The sequence below is a fragment of the Carcharodon carcharias genome, chromosome 13, assembly GCF_017639515.1.
Source record: "Carcharodon carcharias isolate sCarCar2 chromosome 13, sCarCar2.pri, whole genome shotgun sequence".
Taxonomy (NCBI): domain Eukaryota; kingdom Metazoa; phylum Chordata; class Chondrichthyes; order Lamniformes; family Lamnidae; genus Carcharodon; species Carcharodon carcharias.
The window spans coordinates 29747688-29764592 of NC_054479.1; the positions used below are offsets into that span (position 1 = coordinate 29747688).

Below are 16905 nucleotides of genomic sequence, written 5' to 3' on the forward strand. Positions count from 1 at the left end.
AGTCATGTTAGAACACAGGTATAACTAAGTCGTACCTTGTTTTGTTAATGTCAATTTTACAAGGATCCAGTTCAATGTATTTCTTTTCATCAAATATGCGGTTAATGACTTGCCTCAGCACCTCGTGTAAATATGGCATTCCAACCAGCTGTAAGAAATGAGAACTGTTATCCAAATCAGTGTTTCAATGTACCCTCCATGCCAACCCATGTCCCTCTAAACACCTCCCATAGTCCCTTATATCCTCCATGCCAACCAATGCCACTCTACCTATCCCCATGGTCCTTTGTAACCCCATTCCAACTTAGTGCCAACATGCCAACCCATGCCCTCTCAACCACCACCCTTATCCCTTATACCCTCCATGCCAACTCACCCAGTATCTATGGGCAAACCTTAGGACCCAAGCGGAAATAAAATAAAATAAAATTGTTTGTCTATTGATGACTTCACTCTCATTCTTAAAACCTAGTCACTACATTTACATTTCTTCAAGTGCTTAACCTTTGTAAAAGCAAACATTTAATTCAGTGCTTAATCCCTTGTAAGAACAAGCATTTGTATTCATAGCTCCACATCAAAGGCTAAAACCACTTGGAGCTGCCAAGCAAACTGTGAACTGACAGGCACCCCATTGTGATAATGATAGGTTGTGGAATCAGTGATGCAACACAAATCGTATGACAGCCCTTAGGCTTATGTCAACAGACAGAGGAAATAGCAAGCACTGATTTTGGTTTAAACTGCAGACTGCCTTTTTTTTAAATTTAAAGGTCAGGAGATTTAAATGCCTTGACAGTTCCTTAGACAATTCCAATGAGTTTATCCACTCTTTATGCACATTCATGTCTACTTTGAACAATCCCAAAGGGCACCTTACCTCACCCAAAGGTGTCCCTGGGCCTATCCAAGATGCTACCCTACCTCTCCAAAAGGGTACTCTAAATCTCCAAATAACTCCAGCAGCTTCAGAAGTTCTCCTGAAAAGTGTAAAGCCCACAAGTTGTGTTATGAACATCTCACCAGCAAAATTTAGATCTGTTTGAAGGCAGTTGTACTTTTACATGTGCAGATGCCTCCGTGAACCATGGCTGTGCAAATTACAAGACTCACCACCGCCCCCCCCACCACCACTACCACTGGTGAAAATGGTGGGTGCTGGGTTTGGCTGCGGGACTTCAGGAGTGCCTTTTTAGCTAAGCTGGAGACCTTCTTTCTTTATTAAAATTCAGGCTTGTATCATTATTATAGTTTTCTTTTCCAGCAGTGGTTCCAACCAGTTTGCCTGGTCCTCTACAAAACGGAAGCTACACGTTTTGCATAGAATCACAGAATTGTTAAAGTGTCAAGGAGGCCATTCAGCCCATTGTGTCTACACTGGGTCTCTGAGCATTTTAACTTAGTGCTAATCTCCTGCCTTTGCCCCGAAACCCTGCATATTGTTTCTATTTAACTAATCATCCAATGCCCTCTTGAATGCTTCAATTGAACCTGCCTCCACCACACTTCCAGGCAACGCATTCCAAACCCTAACTACTTGCTGTGTGAAAAAGTTTTTCCTCACCTCGCATTTGTTTCTGTGGCAAAATACTTTAAAACTGTGCTCTCTAGTTCTCGATCCATTTACAAGCAGGAACAGTTTCTCCCTATCTACTCTGTCAAGACCCCTCATGATTTTGAAAACTTCTATCAAGTCTCCTCTTAGCCTTCTCCTCTCCAAGAAAAACAGTCCCAACTTCTCTAATCTTTCCTCAAAACTGAAGTATCTCATCCCTGGAACCATTCTTGTAAACCTCTCCTGCACTTTCTCCAATGAGTTCACATCCTTCCTATAATGTGGCACCCAGAACTGTACACAATACTCCAGCTGAGGTCTAACCAGTGTCTTATATAAGTTCATCATAACCTGTCTGCTCTTGTACTCCATGCCCCTATTAATGAAGCCTAGAATACTGTATGCCATGAGTTCTTCTGGCAGAATTGGATGACCCAAGAATTTATCAATGATCTTTATTATTTAGAGGATTAAGTGCAATTGCCTAATGCACTAACATGTGCATTTCATATTGTCAGCTATGAATGCCAGACTACAATGACTAATATACTTATTTACAATTGGGATAGAACATCAAACATTTAGCCAATACACTAACAAAGCAATATAAACCAATGGAGTGAAAAAAAGTGGGCTAATGACCTTTCATAAGAAATGTCTTAAATGTAGAAACAAAAAGTTCCTCTGTCCAAATTTCATCCTCCTGTACTAGCCTCAGTATCAACATCTCTTCTCATGTCTTAATCCACAAAGTAGGGATCCATTGGAAGTTTCCTGGCAGCTGCGATGGCCAGAACTTTCGCAACACTTTGCGCTGCTCTATTGTTAAGCTATTTTGAACAACCATTCCAGAAATCTTTATTACTGCCTTTTCTGGTTAAAACAGAGAATTGGCTCATGCTTTTAATTAAGATATGCAGTGGCTTTGAGAGTGTCTCTTAAATCAATGAACAATTGACTGGATAAAATTAATTTAAACACATTGTCCAACATCAACTTTTAATTATATCCATTTATTTATATAAATGCAAGTTATTGCTGTTTGCTATCTTCTCACATTTTTGTTCCCTTGGGAAATAATGGGGAAGTGTTGGAAGGATTAGCAGGCTGTTTATCAACCTGTTTGAATCGCATCCTTCTGTCGCCAACCAAGTCCTGGAGTGGAGCTTGAATCTGGACCTTCCTGCTGAGAGGCAGAGACACTATACACCGATCTACAAGACCTCCTTATTATTATTATATAGCACTTTTCACAAGGAAAAGCATCCCAAAGCAATTCTCATAGGCATATGTAAAACATTAGTGGACTCTAAACCAGAAGTGAATATATACTTTAGTTGTATTGTTCCACTCCATCTAAATATTAACAGACAAAATGATGGATGTACCATTAGCTTGTTCTGGATGATGCAAATTCTGTTATGTATAATAATGAATATATAATATAATCACAGAATCACAGAATTGTTACAGCACAGAAGGAGACCATTCAGCCTATCATGTCTGCACCAGGTCTCCAAATGAGCAATTCATCAAGTGCCATTCCCCCATCTTCTCACCATAACCCTGAACATTCTTTCTTTTCAGGTAATAGTCTAAATACCTTTTGAATATCTTGATTGAACCTGCTTCAAAGACACTCTCAGGTGCTGCATTCCAGACCTTAACCACTCGCTGTGAGAAAAATTTTTCCTCATGTCATTTTGCTTCATTTGCTAATTACTTTAAATCTGTGCCCTCTTGTTCTCGATTTTTTGACAAGTGGGAATAGTTTCTCCTTATATACTCTGTTCAGTCCCCTCATGATTTTGAATACCTCTATCAAATGTCATTTTAGCCTTCTCTTCTCCAAGGAAAACAGTCCCAACTTCTCCAACCTATCTTCATAACTGACGCTCCTCATCCCTGGAATGCATTCTTGTGAATCTTTTCTGCATTCTCTAATAACTTCACATCTTTCCTAAAGTGCGGCATGGGGAACTGGATGCAATACTCATGCTGAGGCTGAACTAGTATCTCATACAAGTTCAATACAGCCTTCCTGCTCTTGTACTCCATGCCCTATTAATAAAACCTAGGACACTGTATGCTTTATTAACAACTCTCTCAACCTGTCCTGCCACCTTCAATGGTATATGTACATATATACCCAGGTCCCACTGCTCCTGCATAACCTTTAGAGTTGTGCCCTTTTTCTAATGCTGTGAGCTATATTGTCTCTCCATATTCTTCCTACCAAAATGAATCATTTATATTTCTCTGTATTGAACTTCATCTGCCACCTGTTTGTTTACCCATTCCACCAATTTGTCTATGCCCCTTTGAAGGCCTACACTATCCTCACTTTTCCAACAATGCTTCCAAGTTTCCTATCATCTGCAAATTTTGAAGTTGTGCCCTATGCATCAACATCCAGGTCATTAATATATATTAGGAAAAGTAAGGGTGTCAACACTGACCCCTGGGAAACTCCACTACAAACTTTCCTCCAGCCCCCAAAAAATCCATTAACCACCACTAATGAAGCCATTAACAATGTAAGTCAATGACTCAAATTAGCCAGTATTGTGCTCCCCCCACCGCCCCCGCTCCCCCCCCCCCACAATTCCCACCCCACTCCAAGATGAAGTGACATAAAAGACAAATATTAAAGATTGTTTTGTTTTACACCAAGTTGGGAGATGTAATATTTCTTCGCCACACAATCATCCCCAAGAACAAGAATTAGAACAGTCTATACTGTTTGCGTCAGTATATCACCATGTGCTGATCTCCACATTTGCTTACGACAGCAAGATACAGTTTTTACAGTAGCTTTAGAGCTTTTCCCTTTTAGCCATGCGTGGGGAGCATAATGGCCTGAAGATATTACAGACCTGTGAAATTTCATTCTTCATTTACACTTCTGAAAAGTTCACAGCATTAGAAAAAGCATGCAGCATATTCTGTACCATCTCTGTGGTTCGTGAGAAACATTCACAAATGTCACGCAAGGTCGGAGATAGAATATAAATGGCAGCCATTTGAAATCACTAGAAAATAAAACCAGAGTGTAAAGCTGCCAAATCACCATCATCAGTTTTGTACTGCTCCCCAAGACTAACTTCACCTTCAATGAATCAAAATCAAGATGAAAATATGGAGATGTTGTTCCTCAGGTAACAGGATATGCTGTACTTGTCGATTTTGCACAGCAGTTATTACATCTACATGTGCCTCCTGTAAGCTAATGGCTTGGAACACACAATTAAAATAATGGTGAGGCTTACTGTTATACTGGAGGATACCTGATAGCAACCTCTGGTGTATGTACATGAGCAGTTTGATGCTGTCAAGATACCATACTCTTCACAGGGAGTCCTCACCGATAGGCTCAGCATTGAAGTGACTGCAACAGTATGAGCTTGAGTAATTGCCCAACTGCTCCACACTAAAACTGTTGAAAAGGTTAGGACTGGTGCATTCAGGAGTAAGTGGGTGTTTAACAGTGTGATAAGCGATAAATACTAATGAACAACTTCTCTTGTCCTGAAAAATTAATTTTAAAGTGTTAGGTCTCATCCCCTCTGAAGATTAGTGATGGGGATTTTAAAAAATCTGTCTGTCTTTTAACTCCCTCTTTCTTAATCCCATCTGTATTTCCCAATCTTTATTTTGCTTTCTGTGCATCATTTAAATGTGATTTATATTTCCTGATTTATACTTCTTGGTTTGGACTCTGCATGTCTCAGTGAGGATTCCTCAATCTAACTGGTTGAAGGGACTTGCTGTTGCTTGTCCTGCTGAAAAATACAATAGGTTCCCTGCAGAGGGCACCATATTGGAAAAGCCACTGGAATGGAGGAAATCTCTGCTGTGGGCAGCTGTCATCAAGGCGAACGGTGAGTACCAGTCACTGCCAACAACTGATGGGCTGATCAGGTTTTGCATGAAAGTCAAAAATTTCATATTTATTTTGGATGCTATAACTAAAACAGCATCGTCTCCGATATGACACAAGCCTGTTCTATTGGATGACTGCATGTCACCTCATAGTGCAATCTTCATTTGCTGTTAAGATTGTTTTTAAACCAGGACCTTGAATATCCATACTCAGCTCTCTTTTTAAATAGAAGCATAGAACAATTGAGATTATAGCAAAGGAGGTGGTCATTCAGCCCAACTAGAGCAATCCAAAACTAATCCCATTGCCCACCACTCTCTCCATGACCCTGGTTCATCTTCTGTTTACAAATATTTATCCACTTTTCCTTTAAAATGGTAAAATGGTCTTTGCTCAATCATTCCCAGTGAAACAATTTTCCAACAGCCAACTGAGTAAAGAATTTTTTCCAACTTCATTCCTTTAGAAACAATTTTAAGATTTATGATCCCATGTCACTGACTCACCAACCAGAGGAAAGAAACTTCCTCTATTCACCCAATTATAACTACTCATTGTTTTAAAAAGCTCAATTCAATCTCTTAGCTTTCTCTGTTAAAGTGAGATCATTTCAGCTTCGCAAGTCTCTATTCATAGCTATAGTTTCCAACCCTGGTGAATTCACCCCAAACTATACACATTTCTGTAACTTTGGCCGAACTATTGCCTTGTACAAATTTATCATTACTTCTTTGTTCTTTTGGTGCATATTTCTATTTATGAAACCACAATGATATTGGCCTTTTTAATTTCTTTATCAAGATTCGCATTTTCAGAGACATATCTGTTTGAACTCTTGGGTGTCCATTCATTTCCATCCTTCAACATCTTTCCGTTGCCTGCATATTCCCTACCCATATTTTCCTATCAAATTGCATGAGTTCATATTTAAGTTTCATCTGTCCCTGATCTTTCCATTCTGCTAACCTATTTCTTCTTGGTGTCTTTGTCAGTCCTTCACTGTTTATTAAAGCTCTCCACTTCTGTGCCATTCAAGTTTTGAGATTGCAACCAAATCTAAATCCTCTCTATGTAGAACAACAAAGGACACAGATTTAAGATAATTGATAGAATAATCACTGGGGAGATGAGGAGAATTTTTGTTTTCTCAATGAGTTGCTATAACATAGAATGTATTGCGTGAAAGAGCAGTGAAAGAAGATTTAATAGTAATTATCAAAAGGAGATTGCATATAAGGAACAATTTGCAAAACTATGGGAAAAGAGAAGAATGGAGCTAATTGGATAGCACTTCCAAAGAGCTGACAGGCACTATATCATTGTGTTGTAGGATCAGAGTAGTTTCAATAACTACTGAAGATTGTTAGCTGCAATCACACTAACTTTATTGTAATATATTTACAGTTATGAGAATACTCCCTAACACTAGCTTCTTCCATACTGCTTTATCTGAAACTTTCTCAGATCCCATGTCACTTCCTTCAATGATATCACAGACTATTGCAGTTAACCCTTTATGGGAGCTGGTCGACCAAACTCCATTATACTCTTCCTCCAAAGTCTCTCTTCAGACTTCAACATTCTCTGATGTTCCTGAAACCCCATACTACAGTCTACTAGTTATTCTGAACATTTCAGCGTTTTGGAGTCTCATAGTAAATGTAGCCTGTTTTTGTTCTCTTAGTTAAATGTCATTTTTCTTTCACCCTCCATCCTCCATTTTTTGAGATTCCCACCTTCTCTTAAACTGGTAAGCTTTGTGGTGCCTTCACTCGTCTACCACACCCCGTTCTCCTCTCATTTGTAGATATTAAGGCATTCTTGTTCTGCTGTTGGCCCTCTGTACGCTCTTGAACAGAATTCAAACTCGTAGATGGTTCGGGATCACTTGCTTCAGTGGCTTCTTACATTTCTAATGATTGAAGCCTCTCCGACCTTTGAGTTTCACACCGATTGCTCAATTGCAATCAAAACTTTTCTGTTTCTTCTTACTGTGCTCTGTTCGGTCTGGACAATGTAACATCTCAGGCGTGGTGATTTCTCCAAATCTTGATTGATCTCTGATCCAAACCTCTTCCCTCTGTTGAAGGACTATGTGATTTTTTTTTTTTATTCGTTCATGGCCCGCAACTTCCAGTGGAGTGGCAATTGAGCTGGATTGCCACTCCACTCCTAGTTTCTTATCTTAAAATAAAGCTCTCCTATCTCACCCAACCTTCTGACTCAGGCTAGGTGAGAATACTCCAGCGCAGCAGGTTCACAAGGCCTACAGTCAAGTCCAGGAGAGTCGAAGGTGAGTAAGCCATGCCCCCTTTTTCACGCACTAACTGGGTTGGAACTGGGGTGGGTGGGTGTTGGTTGGGTTGGGTCAGTTCGGGCCAGTGGAGGGCTGGCTGGTGGAGGTCGGGTCAGAACAGGGTTGGGCTGCAGGGGCTGGGTCAGGCAGTGGGATGGTGGGGTAGCAGGGGGGAGGAATTCGATTGAGGGGGGGTGAGGGTAGTTAGAGGGGGTGGGGGAGTCCCGTGGGGGTTCGAGGGTAGTTGAGGGGTGGTGGTGGCAGGGTGGGGGGGGCAGTCTCATGGGGGATCGGGGTGGGTCAGTGCTATAGTTACCCAGCAGCTAGAAACAGTTTTAATTCTTCTAGCATTTTCTGGGTAACTATTACTGTATGACAGTAGGAACCATTTGAAGTTTGCAATTTAAATCACATTATCAGACTGTTCCCAGTATAAGGCAATTGCCCAAAGGTAGTCTGAACTTCCAAGGTAACTGCCGTGCAATCCTTACTTGGGAACTTCCAGAGGGGGGTGTTCCCCAGCTCACCTTTGAATACCCCCCCCCGACCCATTTACACTGCCGCGGAGCTCGGACAATACAGCTCAATGTTCTTGCTCTGTGAAAACAATCGTAGTGTATCATGTTTACTTTGGTAAGTTTCCTCTCTTTCTCATAGTCTCTCTAAGTCTGTACTTTGACCTATGGCATCAACGTATATGGAAGGGTTGGAATCTGTGTCCTCAACATTCTTCCCATAGTAACTCACATGGAGCTAATCCATTCCACAAGGTTGAGGATCTATATCTCAAGAGCGCTAATTGAAAATTCTCATTCTTTTTCAGTAGTGCCTTTATAGTTCTGACACCTCTCTCAGCTTCTTCATTAGCTTGAAGAAACCTCGGTTGAACTTGCTGTGTGAACAAACCCAAATAATTCCATAAACTCTTGAAACTCTAGGTTTGTGTATTTGTAGACTGTTATCTGACATTACAATAACAGAACTCCCGTGCACCGCAAAAATTTCTTTCAATGACATTATCGCTGCATCTGATGTGTGACCATGAAACTGTTTTACTTCAATCCACCTCGAGCGGTAGTATACCATTATGATGATCATTTCCCATTACGCTCACATAAATCCATTCCTAGGCATTTCCGCCTTGTAGGAGAAGAAAGTAACATCAGTGGTTCTTGCGACTCCTGTCTGAATTGAGCATGTGATATATCTGGATATTATTTCTTCCAATGACTTCGAGAGACCCTGCTACCAAACAGAACACCATGCTCTGGCTCTGTACTCAGTAATATCCAAATGACCTTGATGTAGGCATTGTAAGATTTTAAATCTCAATGCTCTTGAGATTACTATTCTACCTTCATATACCAGTAAATCACTGATCACTGTCAAATGTGCTCACTGCTCGAAATATGGTCTCAGGATAAGACTATGTGGTATTTTCAAAATGTGGTAATTTACTTGTTCATGTGATGTGGGTATTGCTGGCTAGGCCAGCATTATTGCCCATCTCTAATTGCATTTGAGAAAGTGATGGTGAGCCACCTTCTTGAACCACTGCCGTTCATGTGGTGCAAGAACACCCATAGTTCTGTTAGGAAGGGAGGTCCAGGATTTTGACCCAGTGACATTGAAGGACCGATGATATAGTTCCAAGTCAGGATGGCTTGGAAGGGAACTTGAAAGTGGTGGTGTTCCCTTGCATTTGCTGCCCTTGTCCTTCTAGGTGGTAGAAGTTGCAAGTTTGGAAGGTGCTGTTGAAGGAGCCTTGGTGAGTTGCTGTAGTGCATCTTGTAGATGGTACACACTGCTGCCATATACATTGGCTACCCGCAAATGCAAAATTCTTTGATCTTCTCACATTCCTTATCCGGTGTTTGAGCCTGTTTGATTTCACTCAATCTTTATGTAGTTGCCCTTAATGAATGGACTGTCATTATACAAAACTCCTCGACTTCTTCCATAAATTCAATATCACAGTTTTCTGGATTCTCTATTTCATTGCATGATAAAGGCTGAATTTTCTGGTTGGCAGGAGAAGCGGAGCTGGAGCAGGCGCGGACCTGATTACCGCCCGCGATCGGGTCCATGTTGCCATTTTATGCGGGTGGGCCAATTAAGGCCCACCCAGTATAATGCGCAAACTCCTGAGGATAGCGAGAGTGGGCGGGCGGCGGCAGGAGTGCACTGTCCATCGGGTCCAATGGCGACCCGGTGGTCTGTCTATATGAAGCGCTAGTAGCCTTTGCAAGGCTGCTCACAATGGCAAGTGGAAGAGCTCACCAGAGGGCTTCTGGTGAGCAGGCCAGTCTGGAGGGTAGGCCAGCAGAGCCGATCAGGCTGGAGGGTGGAGCAGTTGGACAGGCCAGGCCGGAGGGTAGGGTGGGGGGCCAGTGTGCCCCTCGTTTTTCAGATGACTGCCTTGCTGCCCTCCTTGAAGAAGTGGCAGTATGGCAGGAGGTGCTGGTTCCCCAGGATGGGAGGAGGAGGCCCCCTGACATGAAAAAAAGTGCCTGGGAGGAGGTGGCGGAGGTGGTGAGCTCCCGCGACGTGGTACAGCACACCTGGATTCAGTGTCGCAAGCGCTTCAGCGACTTGTTGCACTCTGGCAGGGTGACTACCATGTCAGCATTGGTCATATAACCCAGCAGGTTGGCTTACGCCCCCCCCTGCTGCCCCCCCACCCCCAAGTCTGAGTGCAGTGACTGCATCGAATCATTGCCGGCATTTGTCCTTTGCTGGGTGAGCAAGCAGATGTTGCCCACGCCGAGGTCAGCCTGAGAGAGTGGTGAAGAGATGGGTTTCGCCCCCGTAGCATGTGTTACACTGGTCCCACATGACTGGTTTGGGGGCAACCTGGAGGACCTGCACCTTGGCGCTGTGCTTGAACTCCAGGACATGTCCAAGTCAGGGTGATGACATGCTGGGAGGGGAGCTTCAAGGTGGTGTGGCAACGAACCATCTGCTGCACTCTGCGCTCCATGTGCTTGCGCCTCCTTGCTATGCAAAGATATACCACATGGTGCCTAATGTGATGTAGGCAGCATGTGGCCAAGGGGGGATGTGGGGGGCAGGAGGTGTGGAGAACAGGCCTAGCATCTTTGTGTGAGTGTTTGACAGCAGCGGGGTGAGGAGGCACTGGAGCCCTGCAATGTCGCACTCTGGTTGGGTTGGACCATCCACAAAGAGAATCCAGGTACAATTAGCACTAATCAATGCTCTTCTCTCATTTTCAGGAGAAGAATGCTCATAACGCGGCAGAGCATACGAGGACTGGCGGTGGCTAGGCGCAGATCGCCAATCTTAGCCGCTTCGAACAAGAGCCCCTGCATCTGGAGAGGCGCCATGCACCCAGGTCCACTGGTGTCGGTGAGGCTGGGGTGCCACGGCTAGGTATTTATGCCCAGCAGTGAGGCCAGCATTGTTGTCCCAACAGCCATGGCAGTGCTGAATGTTAATTAATTTAATTTTGCAACATGGCTTGACCATTGGTTATGGAAGGATGAGCGCATAATGATCCGGGAGACAGGGATGCGCATTGACATTGTCTCCACGTTAACCAATACATTGTCCTTGCTCTTCCTTTCAGCATCAGCGGAGCATGGCCGGGAGGAGAAGCAGCAGAGGCCCCCTCTCTCACCTGAGGAGCCTGAAGTCTCACCAGTGTCACATCATTTCTGCGAGGCACGCACCAGCGCAGATACGAGTACCTCAGTGGGAATTCAAACGTCGGCTAGTGTCCCAGGACACAGTGGTAGAGCACTTCACAGTTGCTGGAGGAGCTGGCAGAGACAGAGTGTGTTCGGAGGATTGCGGGGGACCAGGCACATGTTCAATCGGTGCCTGATGATGTGCCTCTGGAGTCGTCCGCAACACAGCAAATGCAGGAAATGCGGCTGGATGTGCAGAAGCATCGGGGGGAGATACATGAGAGTATGCTTGGCTTGGTCTCCATGGTGAAGGAGTCTACACAGATGCTTGCCGAAGCAATGAGCCACATGTCCGAGCGCCATGCATCCTCCATGGCTGCGAAGCCTCTGGCTCGCTCTGCCTGGTCCCAACGGAAGTGGATGAAGGTCAACACACGGCTGAACAGAGCGCCTGTAACCTGCTTGACACAAGTGTGGACAGCTGATTGGGAGACACCGCAAAGATCACCCACCGACCCCTGGAAGGAGCCAGAGACATAGAGGTTGAGGGCAGCTGTTACCTTTAGAGCCACTGGCATGGGGTGTTCGCCCACACAGTTAGCGGAGATCTCAGGCCCTATCATCTGACAGATATACTTCACTGTCTCCATTGACAGTCGGAGCCTCCTTTGACACTGCACCTCAGACATATTGAGGTAGCTGCTTCACCACCTGTATACCCTGGCAGCAGGATAGTGACGTCTTCTGCGGCCCCTTCCACCTTGGACTACCTCTTGGCCCTGCTCCCCTTGTGCCTGCGCCTCTCCTCCCAAAGGTGGCTCCCCTGAAGGCTGAATGTACACTCCTGGCCTCCTCCCCCTTCTAGCCCTCCCTTCCTCCTCAGAGGAGTTGCCTCCAGTGGACAGTTCTGCCCCCATTCCCAGGCTGAGGGAAAGCGTTCTGAAACCTGCAGGCCCGGAAAAGATTCTTCACTGCAGAGTGCTGACCTGAAGGTTAAGAGTCCAGAAAAAGCAGCTGGTATGCGTTCTGAAGTACTACAGATCACACAGGCAAATTTCAAAAATGTTCATAAATAAATGCTGGACTGTGCACATTCACCCACTGAGACCTCTTATCCCAGCCGTGGATGAGGTTAATACAAATGTGTCCTACCCGACGGCCTGTTGCACTTGTTGCCGACCCGAAGATTGCACGGGTGCCAAAAACTGGCGTCAATTGGTGAGTCGAGGGCCTTAAGTGGCCCGTTAATTAATGGTGGATTCACGTCAGACATCATCGCGCACCCGCCCAGCGAAACATCGGGACATTTGCCCGCCATCACCGCACGTCATTTTACGCGCGGACGTGTGGGGCCTGACCCCGCACACCAACGGGAAAATTCTGCCCGATGTGTCGGCTGTGCTCTTTTGTTTTCCTTCAACATACACCATATCAAACCTCATCAACCTGAATTTAACCCTTTGAGCCCTTGATGGCATGGCTCAAGCTTTATCGAATTCAATAGTGTGATTAAATGTTTATGTTCTGTTTCTATCATAATGTGAAGGCCTAAGATGTAGTCAGCAAATTGTTTGCATGCCCATGTGGCTGCTAATGCTTTCCTTTCGAATACCGCATTTCTCTTCTCTGTATCTGTTAATGAATGTGATGCACGATTGACTGCGTTTTCCATCTCTTTGCACCCAATCTTGTTCAGAAAGCGTCTGCTGCTATTAATGTAGCCATGGTGTTCTTGCAGAGATTGAAATATATCTCCAATGACTTTGGCATATGTAATTGTACCCACATCAATCCCCCGAGCAACCAAAATTTCATCAGCACAGTCGCCAATGCGTAGAAAAGCATACTAACCTGTTCAAGTCTGGTTTTGCTGAGACACTTGATGCAGGGTGAAATCGAGTGAATGTCCTGTACCACTTTGGCCATGCTTCAGCCTGATTTAGACCTGCAACTTTCTCAAAGCATTCCAGTAGGGGTAGAGATTTTTCTATCACTATCTTTTTACTGCTTGCTGCCACATATTATAGTGTTGTTGGGTTGGAATAGTTTCAATAACACTTGAAGATGGTTAGCTGCACTTTAACTTTATTGTAACATATTTACAGTTATGAGAACACTCCCTTATACTAGCTTCTTTCCATGCTGCTTTCTCCTAGACTCTCTCAGATCACGAGTTTATGTCACTTCCTTCTATGACATCACAGACTTTTACAGCTAATCGAATTAATCTAACACAGTCCACTGTATTCCAGGCATAATGGGCCAAATGGCTTCTTCCTGTATTCTAAGACTCTGCATTCCCTTTATTCAATTACTCACTTCTTTAAGGTTAAAAAACTCCATTCCGAACGTCCTTAAATAACCCGTGCATTTCCATGTACAGGTACAGGACACCATATCTGGCGTCCGAAAACCTGGCAGGAGCCAAAAAACCAGCTCCTGCCCTGGAAACTACAATCCCCATCAGGCATCGCTGATTGCGTTGTGGCGCACTGATCCCCTGCTCTTTGGGTCCGGGATTAATGGTGGATGCCCAGCCTGGTCACTCATCATCCCTTCCTTTTCCCGTCCTGGCAGATTTCAGCTCGGTGGAGGAATCCAGCTTGGTGGAGAAGGCATTAAATTATCCTATTCCCCCTATCTCCCCACCCAAAATCCAGAAAATCCCCGTACCTGGTACATGTCCAGTCCTGAGCTTCCTGGATACAGGGTCTGATACCTCTATTCACTGAGTTGATCCTAAATTACGGGATGCCCACAGCTGATATTTAACGATAGACCAGTTAGTGCCTCAGCTTATCCTTCTCTCCCTTAAACAGAGGCTCTACATTGGTTAGTCTCCAATTCCCTAGCAACGGTTGTAGTGTCAAAGGAAGATTGAAAAGTTGCAACTGGGTATCTCCTCTCTGTCCTCCTTTAACAGCCCTCAGCTGGATGACATCAGGCCCAAGTGACTTACCCATTTCTTGTTCTGCTGATTTTTTATTAAACAGTACATCTACATTCTGTAGTCTGCAGAGAAGTAAAGACTGTAGTACCATATATTTCATGTTTCTGCCGAACATTCCTGAGTAAAGTCTAGATTACCTCTCTGTCTGCAAGCTAAGGGTCTGGTTCCACTTAAGCAAAGAATCAGGGAATTTGTTATTCCCTTTAGATGCTGCATTCCGGAATACTAGTGGCCTTTGTTGTACTATTTTTCCTGACTTTATTGACAACATAAAACTGAGTGGAAATTAATTCCCTCCAGTGTTAGATTAGCCTGTAATTCATTCTCATGATAAGAAAATAAAGAACATATCATTCCTTTCAGCTGAGAGTGATTGAGATTGAATTTGGGATGTGAAGTTAACCTCCAGGATCCCTGATGATTCATTGATTGTCTTTTTAAGAGCAGGTTGGAGATTAGGAATCCTGCGACAAGTAACTCACCTCCTGACTCCCCAAAGCCTGTCCACCATCTACAAGACACAAGTCAGGGATGTGATGGAATACTCCCCACTTGCCAGGATGAATGCAGCTCATACAATAATCAGGAGCTTGACACCATCCAGGACAAAGGTAGCCTGCTTGACTGGCACCCTATCCACAAACATTCACTTCCTCCACCATTGACGCACAGCAGCAGCAGTATGTACCGTCTACAAGATGCACTACAGGAATTCTCCAAGGCTCTTTTGACAGCACCTTCCAAACCCACGACCACGACCATCTAGAAGGACAAGGGCACAGATAGATGGGAACACCACATCTAGAAGTTCCCCTCCAAGTCACGCGCTATCCTGACTTGGAAATATATCATTGTTCCTTCGCTGGGTCAAAATCCTGGAATTCCCTTCCTAACGGCATTGTGGGTATACGCACACCACATGGACTGCAGCGTTCAAGAAGGCAGCTCACCACCTCCTTCTCAAGGGCAACTAGGGATGGGCAATAAATGTTGGCCCAGCTGGCAAAACCCACATCCCGTGAATGAATAGTAAAAAAAAAAACTAGCAGCTTTCAGACAATAACACTCCAAGAAAGCTAGTGAAATGTGCAATTTTACAAATGTCTGGGATCCAATAATTTGATCACTCATTGTTTCAGTCACTGTCACAGTATAAAACGGACCCAAAAGTTTGAAGGAACATGGACATATTAAAAAGAGAATCATTTCAGAAAGTGAAACCACTTACCTTCATAAACTGTTCCATAGCCTTCGAAGCCAAGGAATTGGATCTAAAAAGTGTGTTTGGATCAGCTGTATAAAACAGAAAAAATAATTATTGAATAATGCTTAGTAAAGCTAAATACTGAACTTTTCACAGGCACAGGAGGCTACATGTTTTCTCATTTCTGAAAAGAAATGAATATTTCCTAAAATTTCTGGTCTGAAGGCCACATTGGATTGGAACAGATCTAATTACTGAAGAGTATAAATTAGTACATCAAATTCCAAATGATTGATTTAGAAATAAAAAGCATCTCAGCATTCTATCACCTATGTATTCTCTCGAGCACATATAATTAATAATTAGCTATGAATTATGCCAAACACCTCCGCAATCATAATTTCATGAACTTCTGAGTCAAACATGCAGTTAGTGCTGCCAATTTGATTAAACACTTATCTCCATTGCAGAAAAAGATGACATTTAGGTTCATGGCTAAGGAGAGAATTAAATATGTATGACCACAGCTTTGGATAATCCACGCAAGAGACATTCTTAACAGCTTCAGACTAGTTTCAAGCGATTATGAACCCACATAAACCCACTCTGAATTCAATGCACATCAGCATGTGATGAATGAATTAAGCAACCCGACATCAATTTTAACTGCCACCACAAGCTGAAACAGCCCCATGCTGGGGTTTGCACCTGAAGCCCATTAGACTTTACTGTCGGATGTCATCTGAATGCTGTCGGTCAGCTGCTTGGCGGTTTCCAGCGTTAAGCAATGGCTGGCCAATGGCAGAGGATGAAAATTGGTGACCTGGAGCACCAGATAGAGATGGGCTCTTGCAAGAGTCTTGGGGAGAGCAGGGGTGTGGGCAGCATTGGGAAGCAGACTTTCTTTGAGGCCTTAAAGGAACACTCTTGCTCCTATGGGCCCTAACTAGGAAGATTCTTTTAAGTTACCTTCAGTGGCCTTGCTAGCTTCTTGACAGCTTTAACTGACGTAGGTATCGCTCAAGCAGCCTAAAGTTCCACTGAGATCCAAGGCCAGCATTCACACTTATTAATACCATCACCAAAAATTAGTGGGGTTAAAATCACTGATCGCCGGGAAATGGAACAGCTCCATTTCAACCACAAAGCCACTGATCATGGAGTTTAAATTGTCCCATAAATTTCTACTCTACTACAAAAGCTGATGGCTGAGCAAATCTCTTTTACCATTTTAACAATATAACAATTCTGGGAAACCCAAGTTAAAAAGGAGCCAACCAAACTATTCCTTTTTAACTGTGAGAACCCTGCATGCGATTCCTCTGCACATTGAGACAGCAATGGATAAGATGCATGGGTAACGTAGTTTA

The 16905-nt window shown here is 43.8% G+C and overlaps 1 protein-coding gene across 1 annotated transcript in view; it reads right to left on the reverse strand.

The window, feature by feature from the left end:
* The window catches only part of LOC121286019 (rasGAP-activating-like protein 1), a 299053-nt gene that overhangs the window by 57222 nt on the left and 224926 nt on the right, over nt 1-16905 (reverse strand). Inside the window, exons 11-12 of the mRNA XM_041203040.1 lie at nt 15560-15624; nt 36-148 (exon numbers count right to left, since the gene is read on the reverse strand). Of these exons, the coding sequence (XP_041058974.1) occupies nt 36-148; nt 15560-15624 (178 nt within the window). The remainder of the gene's footprint in view (nt 1-35; nt 149-15559; nt 15625-16905) is intronic.